The following is a 22,253-nucleotide window of genomic DNA, read 5'->3' on the forward strand; positions in this document are numbered from 1 at the left end:
AACTCATCCTTTTTTATGGCTACATAGTATTCCATGGTGTATAGGTGCCACATTTTCTATATCCAGTCTATCACTGATGGGCATTTCGGTTGGTTCCAAGTCCATGCTATTGTGAATAGTGCAGCAATAAACATATGTGTGCATTTGTCTTTATAGAAGAATGGCTTATAATCCTTTGAGTATATACCCAGTAATGGGATTGCTGAGTCAAATGGTATTTCTGGTTCTAGATCCTTAAGGAATTGCCACACTGTCTTCCACAATGGTTGAACTAATTTATGCTCCCACCAACAATGTAAAAACGTTCCTATTTCTTCAAATCCTCACTAGCATCTGTTATTTCCTGACTTTTTAATGATCACCATTCTAACTGGCATGAGATGGTATGTCATTGTGGTTTTGCTTTGCATTTCTCTAATGACCAGTGATGATGAGCTTTTTTTCATGTGTGTTGGCAGCATAAATGTCTTCTTTTGAGAAGTGTCTGTTCATATTCTTCACCCACTTTTGGATGGGGTTGTTTGGTTTTTTTTTCTTGTAAATTTGTTTAAGTTCCTTGTAGATTCTGGATATTACCCCTTTGTCAGATGGATGGATTGCAAAAATTTTCTCCCGTTGTGTAGGTTGCCTGTTCATTCTGCTGATAGTTTCTTCTGCTGTGCAGAAGCTTTTTAGTTTAATTAGATCCCATTTGTCAATTTTGGCTTTTGTTGCCATTGCTTTTGGTGTTTTAGTCATGAAGTCTTTGCCCATGCCCATGTCCTGAATGGTATTGCCTTGGTTTTCTTCTATGGTTTTTATGGTTTTAGGTCTTGCATTTAAGTCTTTAATCCATCTTGAGTTAATTTTTGTATAACATGTAAGGAAGGGGTCCAGTTTCAGTTCTCTGAGTGAGGTTAGCCAGTTTTCCCAACACCATTTATTAAATAGGGAATCCTTTCCCCATTGCTTGTTTTTGTCAAGTTTGTCAAAGATCAGGTGGTTGTAGATGTGTGGTGTTATTTCTGAGGCCTCTCCTGTGTTCCACTTGTCTATATATCTGTTTTGGTACCAGTACCATGTGGTTTTGGGTAATGTAGCCTTGTAGTATGGTTTGAAGTCAGGTAGCGTGATGCCTTTGGCTTTGGTCTTTTTGTTTAGGATTGTCTTGACTATATGAGCTCTTTTTTGGTTCCATATGAAATTTGAAAAGTAAACAGTACAATAAGATGTAAATAGAAACAACAAAGTGATAACAAGCAGAGAGATGAATTAGAAAAAAATAGTTTTTTCTAATTCTGTGAAGAAAGTCAATGATAGCTTATTGGGGATAGCATTGAATCTATAAGTTGCTTTGGGCAGTGTGGCCATTTTCATGATAATGATTCTTCCTATCCATGAGTATGGAATGTTTTTCCATTTGTTTGTGTCCTCTCTTATTTCCTTGAGCAATGGTTTGTAGTTCTCCTTAAAGAGGTATTTCACATCCTTGTGAATTGTATTCCTAGGTATTTTATTCTCTTTGTAGCAATTGTGAATGGCAGTTCATTCATGATTTGATTCTCTGTTATTGCTGTATAGGAATGCTTGTGATTTTTGAAAATTAATTTTGTATACTGAGATTTTGATAAAGTTGCTTATCAGCTTTAAGGATATTTTTGGGTGAAGTGATGGGGTTTTCTAAATATATGGTCATGTCATCTGCAAATGGAGACAATTTGACTTCCTCTCTTCCTATTTGAATACCTTTATTTCTTTCTCTTGCTTGATTGCCCTCACTGTAACTTCCAATACTATGTTGAATAGAATTGGTGAAAGAGAGCATCCTTGTCTTGCACTGGTTTTCAAAGGGAATGCTTCAGCTTTTGCCCATTCAGTATGACCAATATGTAGTCTTTTATTCCTCACCTTCTCTCAACCCCTACCCCAACGGAGTCCTCAAGTCCTTTACATCACTGTGTGTTATTGCATCCTCATAGCTTAGCTCCCACTTATAAATGAGAAAATGCAGTATTTGGTTTTCTATTCTTTGCTTACTTAATTAGAATAATGGCCTCCAGCTCCATCCAGGTGTCTTGTTTTTCATTCATTCAGCCAGTCTACATGTTTTCCTTGGAGAGTTTCGTCTATTTAGATTCAGTGTTATGACTGATAACTAAGGACTTACTCCTGCCATTTGGTTGTTTTCTGGTTGTTCTGTGGTCTTCTCTTCCTTTTTTCCTTCCTTCCTGTCTGCCTTTTAGTGAAAGTGATTTTCTCTGGTGGTGTATTTTATTTTATTTTCTTCCTTTTTATTTTTTTTTTTGGTATGTGTATTTGTTGTATGTTATTGATTTGAGGTTACCATGAGGCTTGCGCATAATATTTTCTAACTCATTATTTTAAACTGATGACAACTTAACACTCTATTGTGTAAAAAATCATGGAAAGAGAAAACTAATAAAAACTGTACATTTTAACTTTATCGCTCTGCTTGTTATCACTTTGTCATTTCTATTTACATCTTACTGTACTGTTTATGTCTTGAAAAGTAGTTTCAGTTATTATTTTTTATTGGTCCATCTCATAGTCTTTCTACTCAAGATATGAGTAGTTCACATACCACAATTACAGTGTTACAATATTCTGTGTTTTTCTCTGTACTTTTAATTACCAGTGAGTTTTGTATTTTCAGATGATTTGTTATTGCTCACTAACATTCTATTCTTTCAGATTAAAGAGGTCCCTTTAGCATTACTTATAGGAAAAGTCTGGTGTTAATAAATTCCTTCAGCTTTTGTTTGTCTGTGAAAGTCTTTATTTTTCCTTCATGTTTCATAGGTATTTTCACTGGATATTCTATTCTATTCTAAGGTAAAAGGTTTTTTTGTTTGTTTGTTTGTTTGTTTGTTTTCTTCAGCCCTTTAGGTATGTCATGCCACTCTCTCCTGACCTATAAGGCTACCACTGAAAAGTCTGCTGCCAGACATATATGAGCTCCATTTTATGTTACTTGTTTCTTTTCTCTTGTTACTTTTAGGATCCTTTCTTTATCCTTGGACCTTTGGGAGTTTGATTATTAAGTGCCTTGAGGTGGTCTTTTTTGGATTAAATCTTCTTGGTGTTCTGTAACTTTCTTGTACTTGGATGTTAATATCTTTCTCTAGGTTTGGGAAGTTCTCTGTTATTATCCCTTTGAATAAACTTTCTACCAAGATGTCTCTCCCTCCCTCTCTCTCTCTCTCTCTCTCTCTCTCTCATTCTTAAGGCCAATAACTCTTAGATTTGCCCTTTTGAGGCTATTTTCTAGATCTCGTAGGTGTGCTTCATTGTTTGTTATTCTTTTTTGTCTCTTCTGACTACATTTTCAAATAGCCTGTTTTAAAACTCACTAATTCTTTCTTCTGCCTGATCAATTATGTTGTTAAGAGACTCTGAGGCATTCTTCAGTGTGTCAGTTGCATTTTTCAGCACCAGAATGTCTGCTTATTTTTTTTTATTATTTCCATCTCTTTGTTAAATATATCTGACAGAATTTTGAATTCTTTCTCAGTGTTATCTTTAATTTCCTTGAATTTCCTCAACACATCTATTTTGAATTATCTGTCTGAAAGGTCACATATCTCTATTTTTCCAGGATGGTTATCTGGTGCTTTATTTAGTTCATTTTGTGAGGTCATGTTTTCCTGGATGGTGTTAATGCCAGATGTTTTTCAGTGTCTGAGCATTCAAAAGTTAGGTGTTTATTGTAGTCTTCACAGTCTGGGCTTGTTCATACCTGCCCTTCTTGGGAGACTTTCCAAGTATTCCAAGGGATTTGGATTCTGTGATCTTAGTCTTTGGTCACTACAGCCATATCTGCTTTATGGAGCATCCCATGCTCAGTAATGCTGTGGCTCTTTCAGACTCATAGAGTTACTGCCTGCATGCTCTTGGGTAAGAGCCAGGAAAATTCCCTGGATTACCAAGCAGAGACTCTTGTTCTCTTCCCTTACTTCCCCCCAAACAGAGTATCTCTCGCATTCTCTTTTTCTCTCTTTCTCTCTCTCGCTCATTCTCTGCCGACCTGCCTGGATCTGGGGTGGGGATGACATAATCACATTTGTAGTCACCACCAATGGGACTGTGCTAGGTCAGACCCAAAGCCAGCACAGCACTGAGTCTCGCCCAAAGCCCACAGAGACCACTCCCTGGGTACTGTCCATGCTTGCTCAAGGCCCAAGGGCTGTACAAGCTGGTGAGGCCAGCCTGTCTTATGTCCTTCCCTTCAGGGTGATGAGTTCTTCAAGCAGGTCAAGGGATGGTGTCCAGGAGCCAAGGCCTCGAGCTGTGACTGAGCTGGCACCCAATCCATAAGACAACAATTTTTTCCACACTTTCCTTCCTTTTTGTCAAGCAAAGGAGTCTCTCCCTGTGGCCACCACCACCCCCATGTTCATGGCAAGTATTGTCTGGCTACCACCAATCTTCACTCAAGGCCCAAGCGTTCTTTAGTCAACTTAAGGTGAATGCTACCAGGGCTGGGTCTCTACCTTCAGGGAAGTGGGCTCCTCTCTGGCCCAGGGCAGGTCCAGAAACACCATCCAAGAGCCAAGGCCTGAAATCAGATTCCCCAAGAGCCCATTTGGTGCTCTACCCCCACTGTGGCAGAACCAGTACCCAAGCTGCAAGACGAAGTCCTCTTTACTCTTCCTTCTCCTTTACAGAGACTCTCCCTATAGCCACCACAGCTAGGAATATGCTGGGTCACTCTTGAAGCAAGAACAGCTCTGAGTCTCACTCAAAACTCCTGGCAAGTGCTGCCTGGCTACCACACTGATTATTCAGGGCCCAAGGGCTCTTTAGTCAGCAGGAGTTGCATCCTGCCAGTACTGGTTCCTTCCCTTCAAGGCAGCCGATTACCTTCTGGCCCAGTGTGTATCTAGAAATATCGTTTGGGAGCTAGGGCTTGGCATGGTGACCTCAGGACTCTGCCTGGTGCCCTTTTCTACTGTGGCTGATGTAGTGTCCAAATTGTAAGACAAAGTCCTCTGTACTCTCCCCTCTCCCATCTTTAAGCAGAAGGAAAGAGTCCACCCTGGAGTTGGGACATGCATTGCCTGAGATTGGAGGAGGGGTGGCACAAGCACTCTCTTGGTCACCTCAGCTGGTGTTTCACTAGGTCACATGTTCCCCAAGTCCACTGGCTCTGAGCCCAGCACAACACCAGGAGTTGACCAAGAATTGCAATTCTTGTGGTTTAGACTGCCTTTCAAGTTTATTTGGGACTGCAGACCACTTTAGCCCACAGTGACAGGGCTTGCCAGAATTTAGTTTCTGACTGCTGAGATGAGCAATTTGCCTCTGATTAGGACGGATCTAAGTGCTCCTTCTGTGGGCACTGGCTGAGTTCTGCTCCATGTTGCTTTCTGCTGTGACAGGGCAACATTGAGTGCCAATGCAAGTCCCACAATCACTGTAATCTTCCTCTCCCAAGCCTACTCTGAACACCATGTGGTTGCTGCTGGGAGATTGGGGAGGGATGTTGTAGGCAATTCAAGAATGTCTTTCCTACCCTTTTCAGTGCTTCTTTCCTTAGTATGATGTTAAAACCAGTTACTGTGATTGCTCATCTGATTTTTGGTTCTTAGGAAGGTGCTTTTTGTGTGGATCACTGTTCAATTTGTTGTGCCTGCAGGCAGGGGTGGGGGACAATTGCTGGAGGCTTCTCTTTAGCCATCTTGCTCCACCTCTTCCCTAGTATTAGAAATTTCAAAGCAGTTAGGATGAGGGTAGAAAGAAAGGGTGCTTGGAATCAGAAAATCCATATCTTAGCTTTGAGCCTTAGGAAATTCATTTGACCCTTGTAAGCCTCTGTTGCTTCATCTGTAAAAGAGAAATAATATAGTGACTGAAAATATCAAAGGTGATAATGCTGTTGAAAGCACTATAGAAAATGATGAAATATCACATGAGTATTATTTTCTAGTTTCTAGGAGTCTCCTTACCATTGTACAGGACAACCATGTCTATTTTTAAATAAATTATTATTTGCCTCTGAGCACCCCTGCAAAGAGTTGCCTATAGGAGAAACAGCTTTACTTGCAAATCACTCCACTGTTTTCTTTGTGCACAGTTTATTAATACATAAGGTACATGTCCTCCAGTCTGTAGTAACATTGGAATGATTACCTCTTTGGAGTACCTACCAGAGCTTCTCAAAGTGAATTTTGTATATCACCACCAAAAATAGTCTGTTGCAGAGATAACCTCCAAATTCAATGACAATATTTCCAATCACTTTTGCATGATACAGAAATAGACAAATATATAATTTTGGTTATACAGATAATTATTGTCTCCCAACAAGTGATTAGTAGTCAGAAAATGGCCAAGAAATACCATGGGGTGTGCCTTCCCATAACAACTTATCTTTGGGTTTTAGTTGCAAGGTTACTAAAAGCCTGTGCAGGGTTCATGGCAAAAGTAAAACTTGCTCCAAGAGCAAGCCCTTGTTTCATTGTCTAATGTTCTTAATCCCCAGCAGACATGATTTGGATCTGGCATTTGGCAACAGGACAGTTTCCAAAGTTGCTGTATGCAACTTGAGGAAGAGAGGTGATATTATTGGAATGAATTTATTCGTTGTAAGTTATAAATATATGGGCTTTTCCAATCCCATCACCCTTAAAACTTTTTCTGCAGTAAGGGTGTCTCCCTTGTCTTTAATATGCTTGCTTTGAGTTCATGGATGAACATTCTTGCTTGGCTGACATGTGGACTCTCTGAAATTGTTCTAAGGTCTTTTTCTTTGTTTTTTTCTTGATTCCCAAGCTGCCAAGGGTAGTACTGGTAGTGGTGGGCAGACAAGGAGGTGATAGCAAGCTGAACTTTGTCCTCTGGCTTCCCTTGACCCATTGCATTCATCATCTAAGGGACTCCAAGTCAGCATTCCACAGAATGGCCTTACCAAACTCACTGAGACTGAAAGAGAACCAGGATTCCAAACAGCCAATATGAAAGGAAAGAGAGAGAGACTTAGGGTTTGCAGAATGGGATACTCTGTTGATTATATTTATTCCATACAGATACTAATATTCTTTAGGAAAACATTAAAATCACATGATCTTCCAGGACCTGGGCTGCTTCTTTAAGAAGCATGTTACAGAGAGCTCTCTTGGCCAACAACATATTGAAAGATAAATTAATCATCATTCATTCAAATAAGGTATATTCAGAATTGAGGTATATTGTAGCCAGATAGTGAGACTATAAAAAAGAATGCACCTTACCCTTGTCTCTTGCACAATCTAATCAGGGAGATAACCACTCTTCCAATTTATAGTGACCTATAACATTTCATACGCTGCTGAATATCTTTACATGATAATGACACAATAGAAAGGTTGCAAAATAGACAGAGGCTGGGGGAAGAAGGATTGAGTGTGAATATAGCCTCTCATAAATCGAGGGGGAATGGTCTGCATCTCCTGATCATGCAGAGGTAATATATACAGAAATGATTTCAAACTAACAAACCAAATGTGCAGAAAATACTGAGAATATAGTGGGCAGGATACCTGAGTTTTAGTTCTATCTCTGTTATTGACTCATTGTGTAATATGGGTCAGGTCTGTTCTGCTCTCTGGATCTCACCCTTTCCTATCTGTAAAATGAGATTATTGAATTATACGATATCTATAGAGGTTCTCGCCTATTCTGACATTCAAGGAGTTTTTCTTTAAGTAATAATATATGTGATCTGTATAGTGCTTTACACTTGACATGATATTTTTGCATCTATTATCTCATGTGAGAAAATCACTGGACTGCTGGACTGGGAATGAGGACACCTGGATTCTTGTCCCTATTTTGACACTGATTCATGGTGTGACCTTTAAGCAAATTCTCTGAGTTTCAGTTTCTCAATCTGTAAAATAGGGAGGTATGAGGATTGGACTAAATCAGTAGGTCTCTAAAATGTTCCACAAAGCCCTGGGGTTGGGGACTCCTACAGAGTTTCGCTAAGGCAAACCCCAAGGCTAGGCCTGCATAGAAGAGGAGAAAAAGAGTGACCTGGCAAGAGAAGTTCCAAGTTTCCTATGCCAACCCCAGGCAGATTAGGTTTAATTTTATCTGTTTTATAAACAGAACTTCTATGTAATGTTTTATTGGTAAAAAGACTTTACTATAAAAAACTCAACTAGTTTGATTTTTTAAAATTGCACATATAAGTGAGATCATACAGTCAGTATTTGTCTTTCTGTGGCTGGCTTATTTCACTTAGCATAATGTCCTCCAGCATCATCTATGTTGCTGCAAATGACACACTCTTCTTTTCATTAAAGGCTATATAGCATTCCATGGTGTATGTACACCACATTTTCTGTTTTGTAACTTTCATTTTAGGTTCAGAGGTTCATGAGCATGTTTGATACATAGGTAAACTGCATGTCAGAGAGCTTTCTTGTACAGATTATTTCATCACCCAGATAATAAGCATGGTAGCATAGTACCTAATGGATTTTTTTTTTTTCTGATCCTCTCCCTTCTCCCACCCTCCAACCTCAGGTAAGCCCTGGTGTCTGTTGTTCCCCTCTTTGTGTCCATTACACCAAATTTTCTTTATCCACTTATCCATCCATGGACACTTAGTTTGCTTCCATATGTTGGCTATTGTGAATAATGATGAAAAAAGTCAAACTCATAGAAGCAGAGAGTAGAATGGTGGTTACCAGGGACTGGGAGGCAGTTCAGTGAGCTAGGAAAAGAGAGCTAATAAAAGGGCACAATGTGTGAGTTATATAGAAGGAATAAGTTATATTGATCTATTGCCCAGCATCGTGACCATAGTTAAAAATAATGTATTATATGTCTTAGTATTGCTAAAAGAGTAGATTTTAAATATTCTAACCACAAAAAATTATAAGTAGGTGAGGTGATGGATATGTTAATTTGCTTGATTTAATCTTTCTACAATGCATACATATATCAAAATATCCCACTGTATCCCATAAATATATACTATTATTATTTGTCAATTAAAAAATTTGAAAACTTGATTTAGATGAGCTCTAAGGCCTTAAGTATTAAAATATTATTAAAGTGATATGTAACCAAGTATATTGCTTGGTAACTTCATTTTTGTTGTTGTTTTAACAAACCAATATATTGTGAATATACTTCCAAGTGAAAAGAAAAAAAGACATTACAGTCATCATTAATTACTGCAAAATATTCCTTTGCATGAATATGGAATAATTCATTTAATCATTCCCTTAATGTTAGACATTCAAATGTTTCCAACTTTTTCTGTTTAAATAATGCTACAATAAACTTCTATTTTGTGCTTATTGTATTATTTTCTTATAACACATCCCTAGAAGTGGAATTCCTAGAAGTTTATACACATTTCCAATTTTTTTCCAAATATGTGGGAAAATTTCTCTTTAAAGTATTTATGTTCCTACCAGAAATATCTCTTCACCAACACACAGTGTTTAATCTGTACCAATCTGGCTTGAGAAAATGATATTTAATTTGTATTTCTGTGATTTCCAGCTAAATTAAATAATCTTCACATGCTTATTGGTCATTTGTATTTCTTTGAATTGCCTCTTCCTGTCTGTTGCCCATTTTTCTATTGTGCTGTTTATTTTTATATATCAAATATATTGACCATTGATTTTACATACTTGATGCTAATAATTATTCTTAGTTTATGGTTTGTCTTTGAATTTTATAATGGTGTTAATTTCACATGAGAAATTTTAAATGTTTTCTAATGAAATGTATCAAGTCTCTCTTCACTTATGTTTTCTTCATTGTCAATACCTTAAGATGCCCTTGTCTACCTTTAAACATTTTGAAATTTTCCTCTGTATTGTCTAATAGTACTTACATGATTTCCTTTTTTAAATTGACATATTTAATCCATTTGGAATTTATTTTGATTTTAACTAGTAATTTAACTTTATTTTCTTCTCCAAATGATTCACTAGTTGTTCTGACATTATTTAGTGAATAATTCATCCTTTCTTCACTGAATTGGAATGGCATATTCCATACACTGTGTCTGGTTTTGGCTTTTCTGTTCTCTTCCACTGATCAACCTAAGCTGGAGCCAGTATCAAACTGTTATAATCATTATGGCTTTAGATACTTTAAATGTACAGCAGGGAATGTCTTATTACTCTTATTTTTCACAAATATCTTGACACTGTCTCATGTTTTATTCCTTCGATAAATTTTGGGATTATTTTGTGATGATTTTGTCTGAGTTGTTTTAAATTTTTAGATTTCACTGGGGAAGAACTGAAATCCTTGAAATACTGCTTCTTATTAGCCAGGAATATGGTACAACTTTGCATTTAATTCAGGTCTTTCCTTAAATACCACAATGAAGTTTTTTGTTTTGTTCATATAGGTCCTGCATTAACACTGTTTATATAAAGTATGAGAAAGACTATAGTCCTCAGGCTTCTCTATAGGTTAACAATGAAGATGATGACTCAACCCTTTCTTTATTTGCATAATGTGATGCCACTAATAGTGGGTAACTTCCCTGTCTTACCTCCTCTGTTCCAAACAGGATTTTTTGGAAAGAACAAGTTAAAAGAATCGTAAGCAGACACTAACCCCAAGCCATACTGCATGGCAGCACCAATGGGACTGACAGAAAACAACAGAAATAGGAAGGAAGCCTGCAGAAAAACAAACTTGAAAGCTGTCTCATGGCCTTTGTTCCTGCTGGAGCTTTGAGTCATACTTAAGTTTTATGATGGAAGAATAGGAGTGTGAAGAAAGATACAGAGCACCATCAGACAGTCAAGAATTTCAGAGCCAGCTGGCATGCAGTGGACCTCATGCCAGCCCATTTTGTTACTATTTAGGTAGTCAAGGATTTAAGATTCTTCTAATAAGACAGTTTTTATGCATTTAAATGAGTGATTTCTTTGCAGCTCTAGAGTGTGGCCTTACCTACTTCAACATGAGAAGATTTTTGTATTTTGTCATTTCACAATGACTTATAGTGAGCCCTTCATTATACACTGTGGATACAACTTTGCTGTTGGAAATTAACAGTGTCAAACAACTGGGTATAATGTTTGTAGTATCTGAGGAGGGAGAGCTGCCTAGGAAGTTGTATTCCCTGTGTTAATTTTTCAGTCTCTTAGGTTATAGAAGACCTTCTAGAACCACCTTACAGCAGGCCTAGATCTCATTTACACACTTCTTCTGTCACCTGAATACAGAGAAGGGATCCACAAGGTCATATACTTCCTAGACAAAGAGCAAAGATTTCTACCACACTCAGACGACTTTGTCTTCAGACTGTAATCACCCACACCATATTTCCTTTGGATCCAGTTTCCAGATTTTTGTGCTGGCACTAACACCAACTTGCTGTGGCTTGGGGCATGTAATTTCAATATTTTGTGCCCATTTTCTTAACTGAAGAGTCAAGCATCACACTGGGCATTTTAAGATTCTTTACAGCCCAATGATTCTATGTTTCTAATTAGGCCCAATGGGTTAGAGCTAAAAGGAAACAGTGAGTTTCCTGGAAGGAAAGGACACATAACACAGTCCAGAGATAAAACGGGCTGCGTTCAAGAAAAGATTGGGCAATACTTTGCAGGGATGCTACAGAGACAATTGAAGCCTTGTATGGAGGAATGGATGTGATACAACCAAAAAGTCTTTAAAAATTCTTTCCAACTAATCTGGGATTCATAACCTTATGGACTGTGATTTGCAGCAAACCAAGGATGTGATGCCAGGCAGAACAATATCTCTGATCAACATCAATGCAAGGTTCCTCAACAAAAGACTAGTATTGTTTCTGGAACGAAAGGATGGTTCAACATATGCAAATCAATAATATTAACAGAATGAAGGACAAAAACTATATGATCATCTCAATAGATGCAGAAAAATAATTTGACAAAATTCAACATCATTTTATGATAAAATCTTTCAAGAAATTGGGTATTAGAAGGAATGTTTCTCAACACAATAAAGGCCATATCAGACAAGCCCACAGCTAACATTATATTCAATGACCAGGAATGAGATAAGGATGCTCACTCTCATCACTTCTATTTAACATAGTACTGGAAGTCCTAGCCAATTTCATATTAATGAGTCTCATTTTCTTCATCATAGAATGAAGTATGTAATAATCCCTATTATACTTACTTTGCACAGATTATTATTATTATTTTATTATTATTTTGAGACAGGGTCTCACTCTGTCACCCAGGCTGGAGTGCAGTACCACAATCACAGCTTACTTAAACCACGACCTCCCAGGCACAAAGGATCCAGCCCCTCAGCCTTCTGAGTAGCTGGGACTTCAGGCGCACACCACCATGCCTAACTAATTTTCTTTTTTTCATTTTTTTATAGAGACGGAGTCTCACTATGTTACCCAGGCTGGTCTCAAACTCCTGTGCTCAAGCAATCTTTCCACCTTGGTCTCCCAAAGTGCTGGGATTATAGGAGTGAGCCACTGCACCTGGCCTTGCAGATTATTATTAAACTTTGTAAACTAATCAAATGAGAGTGATTATTGTTACTGTTAAGAACTCTAATAGCCTCATTCATATATTTGGAGAAATTGAATAAATAGGAAAGAAATAATAGCAGACCAATGATTTTACCTTGGCTCTATCATCATTTGGGGAAGTGATAATTCAGATAGGAGAAGTGACTTGTAAGCAGTCTTGAGAGATTGCCTGTTCCATCCCCTATATTTGTCCTTAAACCAAATTGTACAGATAAATAAGGTCTTATTTTCAGGACTTACAGAAAAAAAGATTCCTTTCATATCCATCTTTGGAATCCTCAGCCACTTCTGTCACTATTAAATGTCATTTTAAACATTAAATTCATCATTCTGCTTTGAAGGAACACATGTGTCATGTGTACCTATTTGTATGTTTTGGTGTGTTTTATGCTTTATATGATCACCCACATATGCACAGATAATTAGTGTGCAGGTATTGTATTCCCTGTGTTAATTATTCAGTCACACACTCTCACACACCTATGCACTCACACATACATGAATACACACATGTTCATTAGAATGTTTATGCTTATGTTGCATGTGACTGGCAACATCAGTGCCTTTCTAAGGCTATATTAACCACCTTGAGTTTTGGGAGAGCTTTAGAAAACAAAGACAAGAGACTAAATGATTCTAGATATAAGAGACAATGTTGCAATAAGTTACTATCCTAAAAAGACAGAATACAAGGACAAGAGATTATTATTTTGGATAATTTCTTGCTTACCAGTAATACTTAAGTCCTTTACATTAAAAAAAAAAAAAACTCTAAATATATTACAGAAGACATCCAGATGTCCTTCAAGATTCTTAGAGTTGGAAAAGATTTTAATGACTTTCCAGTCCAATCTATTTCATGTAATCAATGGGATCAGAGAGGCAAAAGGACTTGTCCAAGGTCATATAGTGAGTTAGTGATAAGGCTGAACAAGGATTCAGATGTTGGGGCTTCCAGCCCACTGATCTGTCTCTCATCTGGGACTTGTATATTTTTGTTCATTAGAGATTTTCCTCTGTAACCTCAATACCCAATGCAGGGCCTTGCACATAATAGATTACCAGTAAATGTTAAATTAATATGTCATGGCTTTGGTTTTACTGGGCTTTGCACTTACTCCTGAGTAAATTGTAAATAATATCTATGTTTTAGGTCTCCTTGTTTTAGACCAAGATGTACCCAGAGAAAAGGTATGAACTATGCTAAGGAAATTATCTGAGTCCCAAATTGAAAAAAAAAAAAAAATCATGCTTTTCCACTATGACCTCTCTCATTCACAGAGTGATTCTCTTTCAAAGGGACAATGTAGAACCATTCTGGGAGCCATATTCCATTGGCTGTGCAATCATTTATTGGCAAACTGGGGTCCAGGAAAGTATTTTCCTGGGGAAGATGACATTTCTCAAAGAAGTCATGCACTTTCTAACCTAAGCTTATTTCAGTAATCAGTGTAGCAAACTGGTCTTGAGGATTGCAGCAGTACCAATACTGTGGGAGTGTACCAGTTCTAGAACAGCTACAGCATTGGAATTGAACGCACTAGAATTGGATACAGGACCTGTTTTTGAGGAGCTAACACCCAAAGGCTGAACAGCACTCGTAGCACTGTCCTTTCTGTGCACATATCGTAGTCCTCAGTTTGCAGCAGAAAAAAAAGCTGTTAGCAAATTATGTGCTCTATTTATGCAAATAAAATCCTGTGGTATACTAGAAAGAGCACCAGCCTAGAGGCCTTAGTTTTCTCATATGTTAAAAAACCCTAACACAGGCCTGGTTCATAGTAGGCACCCAATAAATACTAGTTTTTTTCCTTTGGGGGCCTCTGATTCAGTGTGCTTCTTCAGGTAATTCACTTCCCTGGAACTGCTCCTTGGAATGAGAGTTGTTCTGTTGTGATTTTTAACAGTTCCTTCAAGCCAAGCATTTTGGAATCCTTTCATAAAGGGAGAAAGGAAGGAAAGGAGAAAGGAAAATTAAAGGAAAAAAAAGGAAATAAAAAGTTAAAAAGGAGGAAAGGAAAAAGAATCCTTTACTACAATAAATCTAATCTCATGCTCTTGCAAGTAGCACTTTAAGTAAAAGAAGTTCTTTGCTGACCTGGTTACTACTGAACCTACTACATAAAATAGCCTACTGTAACACATGCATTTCTGTGCCTAATCTTCACCTTTTAGACTTAGTAAATGTAGAGGAATGCTGATGTATAGTTAAATTTATGTTTTTAGTTGCTTTTTTTTTCTACTCTCAAATGTCAATCACTCTTTAGTTTCTCTTTCTTTTTCCGACCACAAGTATTCTTCCTCTGCCTAAAGAAGCTTCCCTAAAATCTCAGTCTATCCAGTAAATCAAAGCACAGCAATAAATTTGAGGAAACAATACCAGAGACAAAAAGGAGTGAGGGGATGCAGAAGCTCAAGCTGGAGCAGGGTTGTAAGCATGAGAAGTTCTGCGTGCTTCAGAGCAGCGAAGGATGTATTTTTGCTTATTCCTGCTGGTGACTCTTTGTCTGTGCATCCATCTGCTGCAATTGCATGTTTAGTCAGTCAATCCACGTTTGTTGAGAGACTGCTGTGTGCCAGGATTGTGCTAGCATAAAGGAGCGAAGTATTGAGCAAAATATGTTTGAGCAGTTGTAATTCTGAGGATCTCTAGGTCTGAGCATGTGTATGTGTGTGCACTTCTGTGTATCTGTGACAACTCCAGGTGTGCATGACAGTGATCTTTGTTACTCTGTTGGCTTCATCAAACTTCCTTTTAGTTGCTGTGATTCACTACCTAGAGTGGGCTTTATCTCTGATTTTTATAACCTGCATGACTAGGGGTATGATCACCAGAAATCTAAAAACAGTTAGAAATCCCATGGAGTTATCTTTTATAGAAGTTTTCCTGTACTAATATTATGAAAAATAAGCATCTTGTTAACTTGAGTGTAATTCTATGCATGATTACAGGTGTCAATAGGAAGAAACATTGACTGAGTTCAGATCTCTTCTACGCCATGCTAAAGGGGTGACAAGTTCCACAATGGATCATTTCTCACGGGCATTTCTGGCTTTTGGTAAAAGTAGGGCATCTTATTTTAAAAACCAGTGAGTAGTCCTAATAATGGAGATATCATCAGGATCTGAATTGTTCATCCCTTAAAAAAACGAAACAAAACAAAACAAAACAAAACAAAAAAACACCAATGGAAATCAAATAATACAGTGCCAAATTAAACTGCTTTAATATTTAGGTTCTGTAGGATCAAATTGTTTGGTGCCATACTCTGTCCACTTTTCTGTCCACTTTTCTCATGTGATAGGATATAATTTTATATCTTTCTTGTTCTAGAAATACCCAAAGAAAGAGACTCTGGAAACTCATTAACAGGTCTGTCCACTCTTGTATTTGTTATCCCAGGGAAACAGAAGTACCTGTGTGCCAGCAGAAATGATTGCACTATTGATAAATTCCGAAGGAAAAATTGTCCATCTTGCCGTCTTCGGAAATGTTATGAAGCAGGGATGACTCTGGGAGGTAAGATACTTTTCTTTCTCTTCTTCCTCCTCCTTCCTGTCTCCCCTTTTCCTCCCTCATTTTCTAGTCTCTCTTTAAACCAGATTTTCTTCTTTGATGCTTCCAAGGGGACCAGCCATGCTCCAGACACAGGCTGACCCTTTCATAGCCAACGTGGCCATCAGCCAGCTGGTGCCTTTTTTTTTTAATCCTTAACTATACCAATCCCCATTCTGGGGCTCAGCATTAGAGCAGGAGGTGTGAAGCAGGGATAAGGAGCCAACAGAGGGTGAGTGAGGATGCATGTGACTGGGCAGGGTCCCCAGGGGACTTAATGGTACTGACCTGATGTTGTTCAATGGTAGCTAGGATGAGAGAACTAAGAAATCCAGAACAGGTGCAGGATGACCCAGGCATAGGTACAGGATGACCCAGGCACAGTCTGACCCTGAACACCTGGGAATATCCCTCAGCTAACTGCTGCCTATGTTGTAGGGCCAGCCACCTGGAATGAGAAGCTGCTTCTCTTTGGAGCCTGTGACTAGGCTGACAAACAGTGCCAATTTCCTATCCTATCGCTCCCAAAGATGAACAGGTGTTTTAATCATTTCCTTTTCTTTGCAAAGCTATTGATCATTTCCAAAAGCATTTTTTTTTCAGTAGGACAGTAACATTACAGAAGGAAGATACAGCTCTTTCAAGGGTGTTCCTCTATCATAAGGCTCTCTGTCCCATGAACCTGTCTGCCATGAGTGTTGTCACCATTCCAGAAAGGCTTGACATCAGTTGATTGACATTTATATTTTCCCTCTCCAAACTCCCCCATCTCTCCATGTTTACATCTGCCCAATGCCAGGGTCATCACTGCTGCCTGCTGCTTCCAAAAATATGTGTCTTTCCTTAGAAAAACAAGATCATTAATCTACTTCAATTTGGAAATGGAATTTGAAGAAAGGCAAGCCTATTTCTGAGTGCCTGCAACTGTAGCCTCATACCCGATTATTTATTATTAGCCTGGAAAACCCAAGTGCCTAGAATCCAACCCTTTCCCCTATCCTCTTAAGGCTAATTTAGACCAGTTGTCTATCTCTGGCTTTCTGTGAGTTGTTCAATACCTTGTCTGCCTATGTGCACATCTATAGACAACAACTAGTGCTCTTATCCTGGAACAGGGCCATGTATGAATCTATATGTAGATAACTATATCCTTCCCATCCTCACAGGGAAGTGGTATTATTTAAACAGAACAAAGTTCCTCAAATGAATTGACCCAGGCTGGATGAGAGAGAATTTCAAAAGAATCATCTCAAGTAGCATCCAGTACTCCCAAACATCACAGGTAGATGTTCTGTGAGTGGCTTTCCAAGCATCCCTATCAAATGAGAATCAGATATCTGAGAAAACTCAACCTTGTTTTGGTTTGCTTGGTGTACCCCAAAGAAATCCAACAATTGAGGTCTACAGTGGAGAAGAAGTAGGACTGGGGTCAGGGAGTGCAGAGGCAAAGGCAGGAAGGGTGACAAAGTGATTGACAAGAGAAAATGTTCTCCATATGAATGTTGCAGCCCCATGTTGAGGGTTCTTATACACTCAGCTTTCAATTATTTAGCCTTCTGCGAATTATGTATAGTATAAGAGATAGAGACTCTCAGGTAGGGAACCTCTTGGCTGGCCATCTGGCGATATGAATTGCAAGTCCACTTTGATGCAGGTAAAGTTTAATGGTAACAAAAGTCCTCATAACATTTGGATACAAATCTTAACATTAATTCCATGTCTCAGCCAACATTCTCCATTATAAATCAGGCTGCGATATGATTACAGTGAGCCGCTTTTGAAAAGGAGCCTGTGTATAACAGATAATTTCACTATACTATATAGTACTCAGATGCAGGTTTGTAAATTAATTTATTGGTGAGAATGGTTCAGTACACTTTCAAATTGATTTATTAGTAGAGTACTCAAATTTGAGTGGGCTTGGTGAACACAATGAAGACAAGCTGAGAAGTGTTGTGACTGGCCTTCATTTCAGTTGCAGGCCCATGATATTTTGAGCATCTTCCATGTACAAGGCACTATGCTAGTCATTAGAGCTTGAGGCTTGCAAACTTCAGGAAATGTTCACAAGATACCAGCATTCTTGATGTTGTGTAAATGGCCTTGCCTTTAGAGTCAGGCAGATCTAGTTTAAAGGCTCAGCTCCTTTATTTAATGTGTGCCCCTCTGAGCCTCAAGATCTTCGTCTGTGATTTAGAAATACTATCCTCATAGAATTATAATGAAGATCAGATGACATGATGAATGTGAACATCCTTGATAAATAGCAAAATGCTAGACAAATGTGGGGGCTTAATATGTCATTGAGGTCACTAGTAATTTAGCTGGAAAGGCTGTAACACAGCACTTCCCGATGGCTTTTACCCTAAGTAACTTGGTATGCCATATAATATGTAACAGATCCAACAGGCAGAGCATCGCCAGAAAACACTCTTGATTACCTCAAACCAAAAAGTTCCACCAGGATCCTGTTCAGAAGCTAATTTTAGTAATTAAGGGAATCATATGCTATGTTCAAGTACCATGCCAGTAAAAACCCAATTGTGTACCTTCTTAAATCACTGCTTGAAGAGCAAATCTTTCCACTTTGGTGAATGAACTTATCTCCACATTCCCTGCCCTACTGACACAACTCCCTCCCACGTTTATTGTTAACTTACATATTCAATGCACAGCACACCTTTACTCAAACAATGGAAAAGAAAGTGTCAATACAAAGTGGCCCTTGTCTATTCCTTAAGGAGTAGACTTCCATTTTCATGAGATTTGGATTTAGCATAGACATATTGATTACCTTGAAGAAGAATTCATATAATTTTATCTTCTGATTCTCATCACTCAAATCAAAATTATATAATATATCCCAAAATGACAACTAGAAATGTGGCCTTGGGCAAGTCCCTTCTCTTCTCTGATGCTTGGTTTTCCCATCATAGAATTGGAATTGTGGGCTTCACCAAGGACCTTTCTGGTGCTAACATTTTGTGATTCTGTGTAAAAAGCCACACAGAAAGGATTGTTTTTCAGCCCTTTCTTAGATTGTCTGTTCCCTGCTCCCAGAAGTATAGATAGTGAGACTTGAGTGCTTTGATACATCGTAATTGTATCTACCTCCATTCATACCTACTTAAGATATCTGTCTAAAAGTAGACTAGACAGATTATTGAGAGAGTGGAGGGCAGAAGGGCTGTCTCTGTATCTTAAAGAAGCTGGCACTTTTCAGCTGATGGCTGCTTGGTCTTGAGGCCTCAAGATCTCTAATCTGGCTTTCTCTATAGTGTTTCATTCACTGTTTGGTGATGGAATCTCTTCAGCTCAGAGATACTTAATAGATATAGCTTTTTATTTCCTGCTTCCAGGCCTACCTACCTGTTCCTTGCTTTTTTTTTTTTTTTTTTTTTTTTCCTAGTAGCTGCTGTTGTTTCTGAAAGAATCTTGAGGGTGGTTAGAGTCTCAGAATGGCTTCCTTAAAGACTACCTTCAGGCTCTCAGCTGCTCATCCACAACAAAGATAAGCCTTTATTTGTAGATGATTCATTCCTGGCTGCATTTGAAAACCACATATTGCTAATTGCTTGAAGAATTTAAATCCCTTGACTACTTTTCATTTCAAAAACCCTTACAAAAAAAGTCCAAATGAGGACTTTCCCTCCAGTGAATTAGCTGTGGCTTTCTCACAGTCCATAGTTAGGATTAATGTAAAGCCATCTCTCATTTTTCTGGACACTTCCCAAGGATATACTCCTTGTTTCCAAAATGGAATGAGAAAGAAAGAAGTGCCCTTCCTGCCATCTTCTCCCCTGACCCTTTTCTCCTTCCCACTTTCCCTCCTATTCCTTCCCAAACATGATTTATTTCTGTGTTTTGCAACTCTTGAGTTCTCATCATTTAGTAAATGGTGTTGGCCCCTATTGATTCCTTCCTGTCCTGGACCATGGAGAGTAGTAGGCCTTTCAGAAATTTCAGGTAGCAGCCAAACCCCGGAAGAAGAGAAGGAACACGGAGTCCTAGACCATGTGAGAACCTGAGGTGTGCAGCATTTCCTTCACAGATTCGTCTAGCATATTTGAGAAGTATCTTTCCCACTAGGAGACTGAACTCTGCATCTGAGAAAAAAAAAAAAACTTAACATATCTACAGGTTTTGACAACCTCTATGAATTACCTAGTTGAGAGGATGGCTCAAGGAGCCTATGGCCATGGTCTGATGTCATTATGGACACTATGAACATCCTTGAGGTTTCCATTGTTGAAGACAGCCCTGATGCCAGCTGTCTCATCATTCCCCATGTTCAAGAGCATCCCAGCATTGCTACCTCAGGATCCCATGTCCTGAATGCAACAGAGTGATTTCGCTGCTGAATTACTATTCATGGCACGGCTCTTCACAGCATTTATTCATCCATGTCCATCCATCCTTCCAGCCAACCAAGAAGCTCATGCTTTCATCTTTTCATCCTGAGTACCAACTATGTGCCAGACACTCTGCTAGGCATTTTGGGGAAGCAGAACTGAATAAGATATCATTCCTTTCCTGAAAAATTTAAGCAAGAGGAGAAAGGTAGTGATGAGGAATATACCTTAGTCATAAAGGAAAAATAAGAAATCACTTGGAAGAAGTTGAGTGAGATGGAAGGAAAAGGACATCCAAAGCAAAGGGTACAGTTTGAATAAAGGCACAGAGACATGAACAAAATGCATTGAGGGTTTGAGGAACAGCAATTGGTTTAACACGGCCAGAGCTGGGGAAATGGTAAAGGCAAGCTGAAAGCACATTGAAAGCAAACTTCGTTACTATACTAGATAGTTTAGACTTCAAAGAGTTGGAAATCTATGACCATGGGACAGGTATGATGACATATTATTTTGTTTATTTTCATGTTTCTTTAAAGAAAACTGGCAGCAGCACAAAGGTTTTGTTGATGAGGGATTAAATTTTAGAAAGTGAGACAATTTTAGAAAGGCCAGCTAGAGAGAAATTTTTAGCATCAAATTTTGCTAAACACCTAGAATTTGTTCCTGGGGCTAGTTACCTCCATTTGGGTTGTTACCTGCAAGTACTGACCACGTATATGAAGAAATACTGGTTTAGACCAAGGCAATTGGCTGTATAAGAGGCCTACCCTCATACCAAAAGCCAGTTTCCTTGGTCTAGGCCAGTGTTTACCAGTATGTGTTCTGAGAAAACTAGTTCCATGACATGTTCCATGAAAAATACGATTTCTATTATCAAATAAGTGAGGGAAACTTGCATATTATGGTCCTGCTCAGGAAGATTTACAGTGCTTATTAGCATATCGCAGGTCCTGGTGAATACTGCAATAAAGTAACCTGAGGAGCTTTGTAACTCAGGATTCCCAAAGTTGATTCAACCACAGAACCTCATTTATTCACATAACACCTGTTATCCTACAAAACCACTGTTCTCTAGAATACACTTTCGAAAACTTGGGTATAGATAAAAACTCTATCCTATAGGCAGAGAATACCTCTAGCTCAGGTCATCATTTTGCAGATGTGTGTGTCATTAAGAATCAATCCATAATGCATTAATGATCAAAAGCAGACCATTCTTACCACATGGTGCATAAGATTATGCTATTAGCTACTAAAGCCACTGAAGTTAATCATGTTGGGTCTGTAATATTGTTGTCATGCACAAAGGATAGGCTGCAAAAGTGTCCTAGGCCAAAGCATGGCTATTGCCCAAGTTATCTAATGTCTGCAGGTACATATTCCTGACCTAAGGATTGTGCTAAAGAAGTTATTTCTAAGAAATATAGTGACTTCCAGCATCATGCAGAATGATCATTTAATATTTTGAATATCTAGACATTTTGCTGTAGAATTTAATAGTCCTTTTATACACTGTCTGACCAACATTTTGACATTTACTCAGAATCCCATCACAGTGCTACCACATAACCTCATTACTAAAGTAGGAGGCCTAGAAATCACAGATTTGTAGAAACCATCCAATGATTGAATCCCCTCTACCTCCTGTTCAGCAGGCAGCAGAGTGTCATAAATAATTAACAATGTGGAACTCAGTTACTGGGATTTCTTCCATTCTCCTTTGGCTCTCTAGACTAGATTCTAAAGACCCTCAGGCTGGTAATGCAAGTGGTAAGTCTCATTTCTGAGAAATGCTGCTTCCTACACACAGTTCTCTGATACCTGAGTGCTTTGA

The 22,253-nt window shown here is 38.5% G+C and overlaps 1 protein-coding gene across 2 annotated transcripts in view; it reads left to right on the forward strand.

Annotated features, from left to right (window-relative positions):
- The window catches only part of AR (androgen receptor), a 170,297-nt gene that overhangs the window by 115,790 nt on the left and 32,254 nt on the right, over positions 1–22,253 (forward strand). For both annotated transcript variants that reach the window (XM_011980535.1, XM_011980541.1), the window contains exon 3: positions 15,912–16,028. In XM_011980535.1, coding sequence (XP_011835925.1) covers positions 15,912–16,028 — 117 coding nt within the window. The remainder of the gene's footprint in view (positions 1–15,911; positions 16,029–22,253) is intronic.

The sequence above is a fragment of the Mandrillus leucophaeus genome, unplaced genomic scaffold (genome assembly GCF_000951045.1).
Source record: "Mandrillus leucophaeus isolate KB7577 unplaced genomic scaffold, Mleu.le_1.0 Scaffold1046, whole genome shotgun sequence".
Classification (NCBI taxonomy): domain Eukaryota; kingdom Metazoa; phylum Chordata; class Mammalia; order Primates; family Cercopithecidae; genus Mandrillus; species Mandrillus leucophaeus.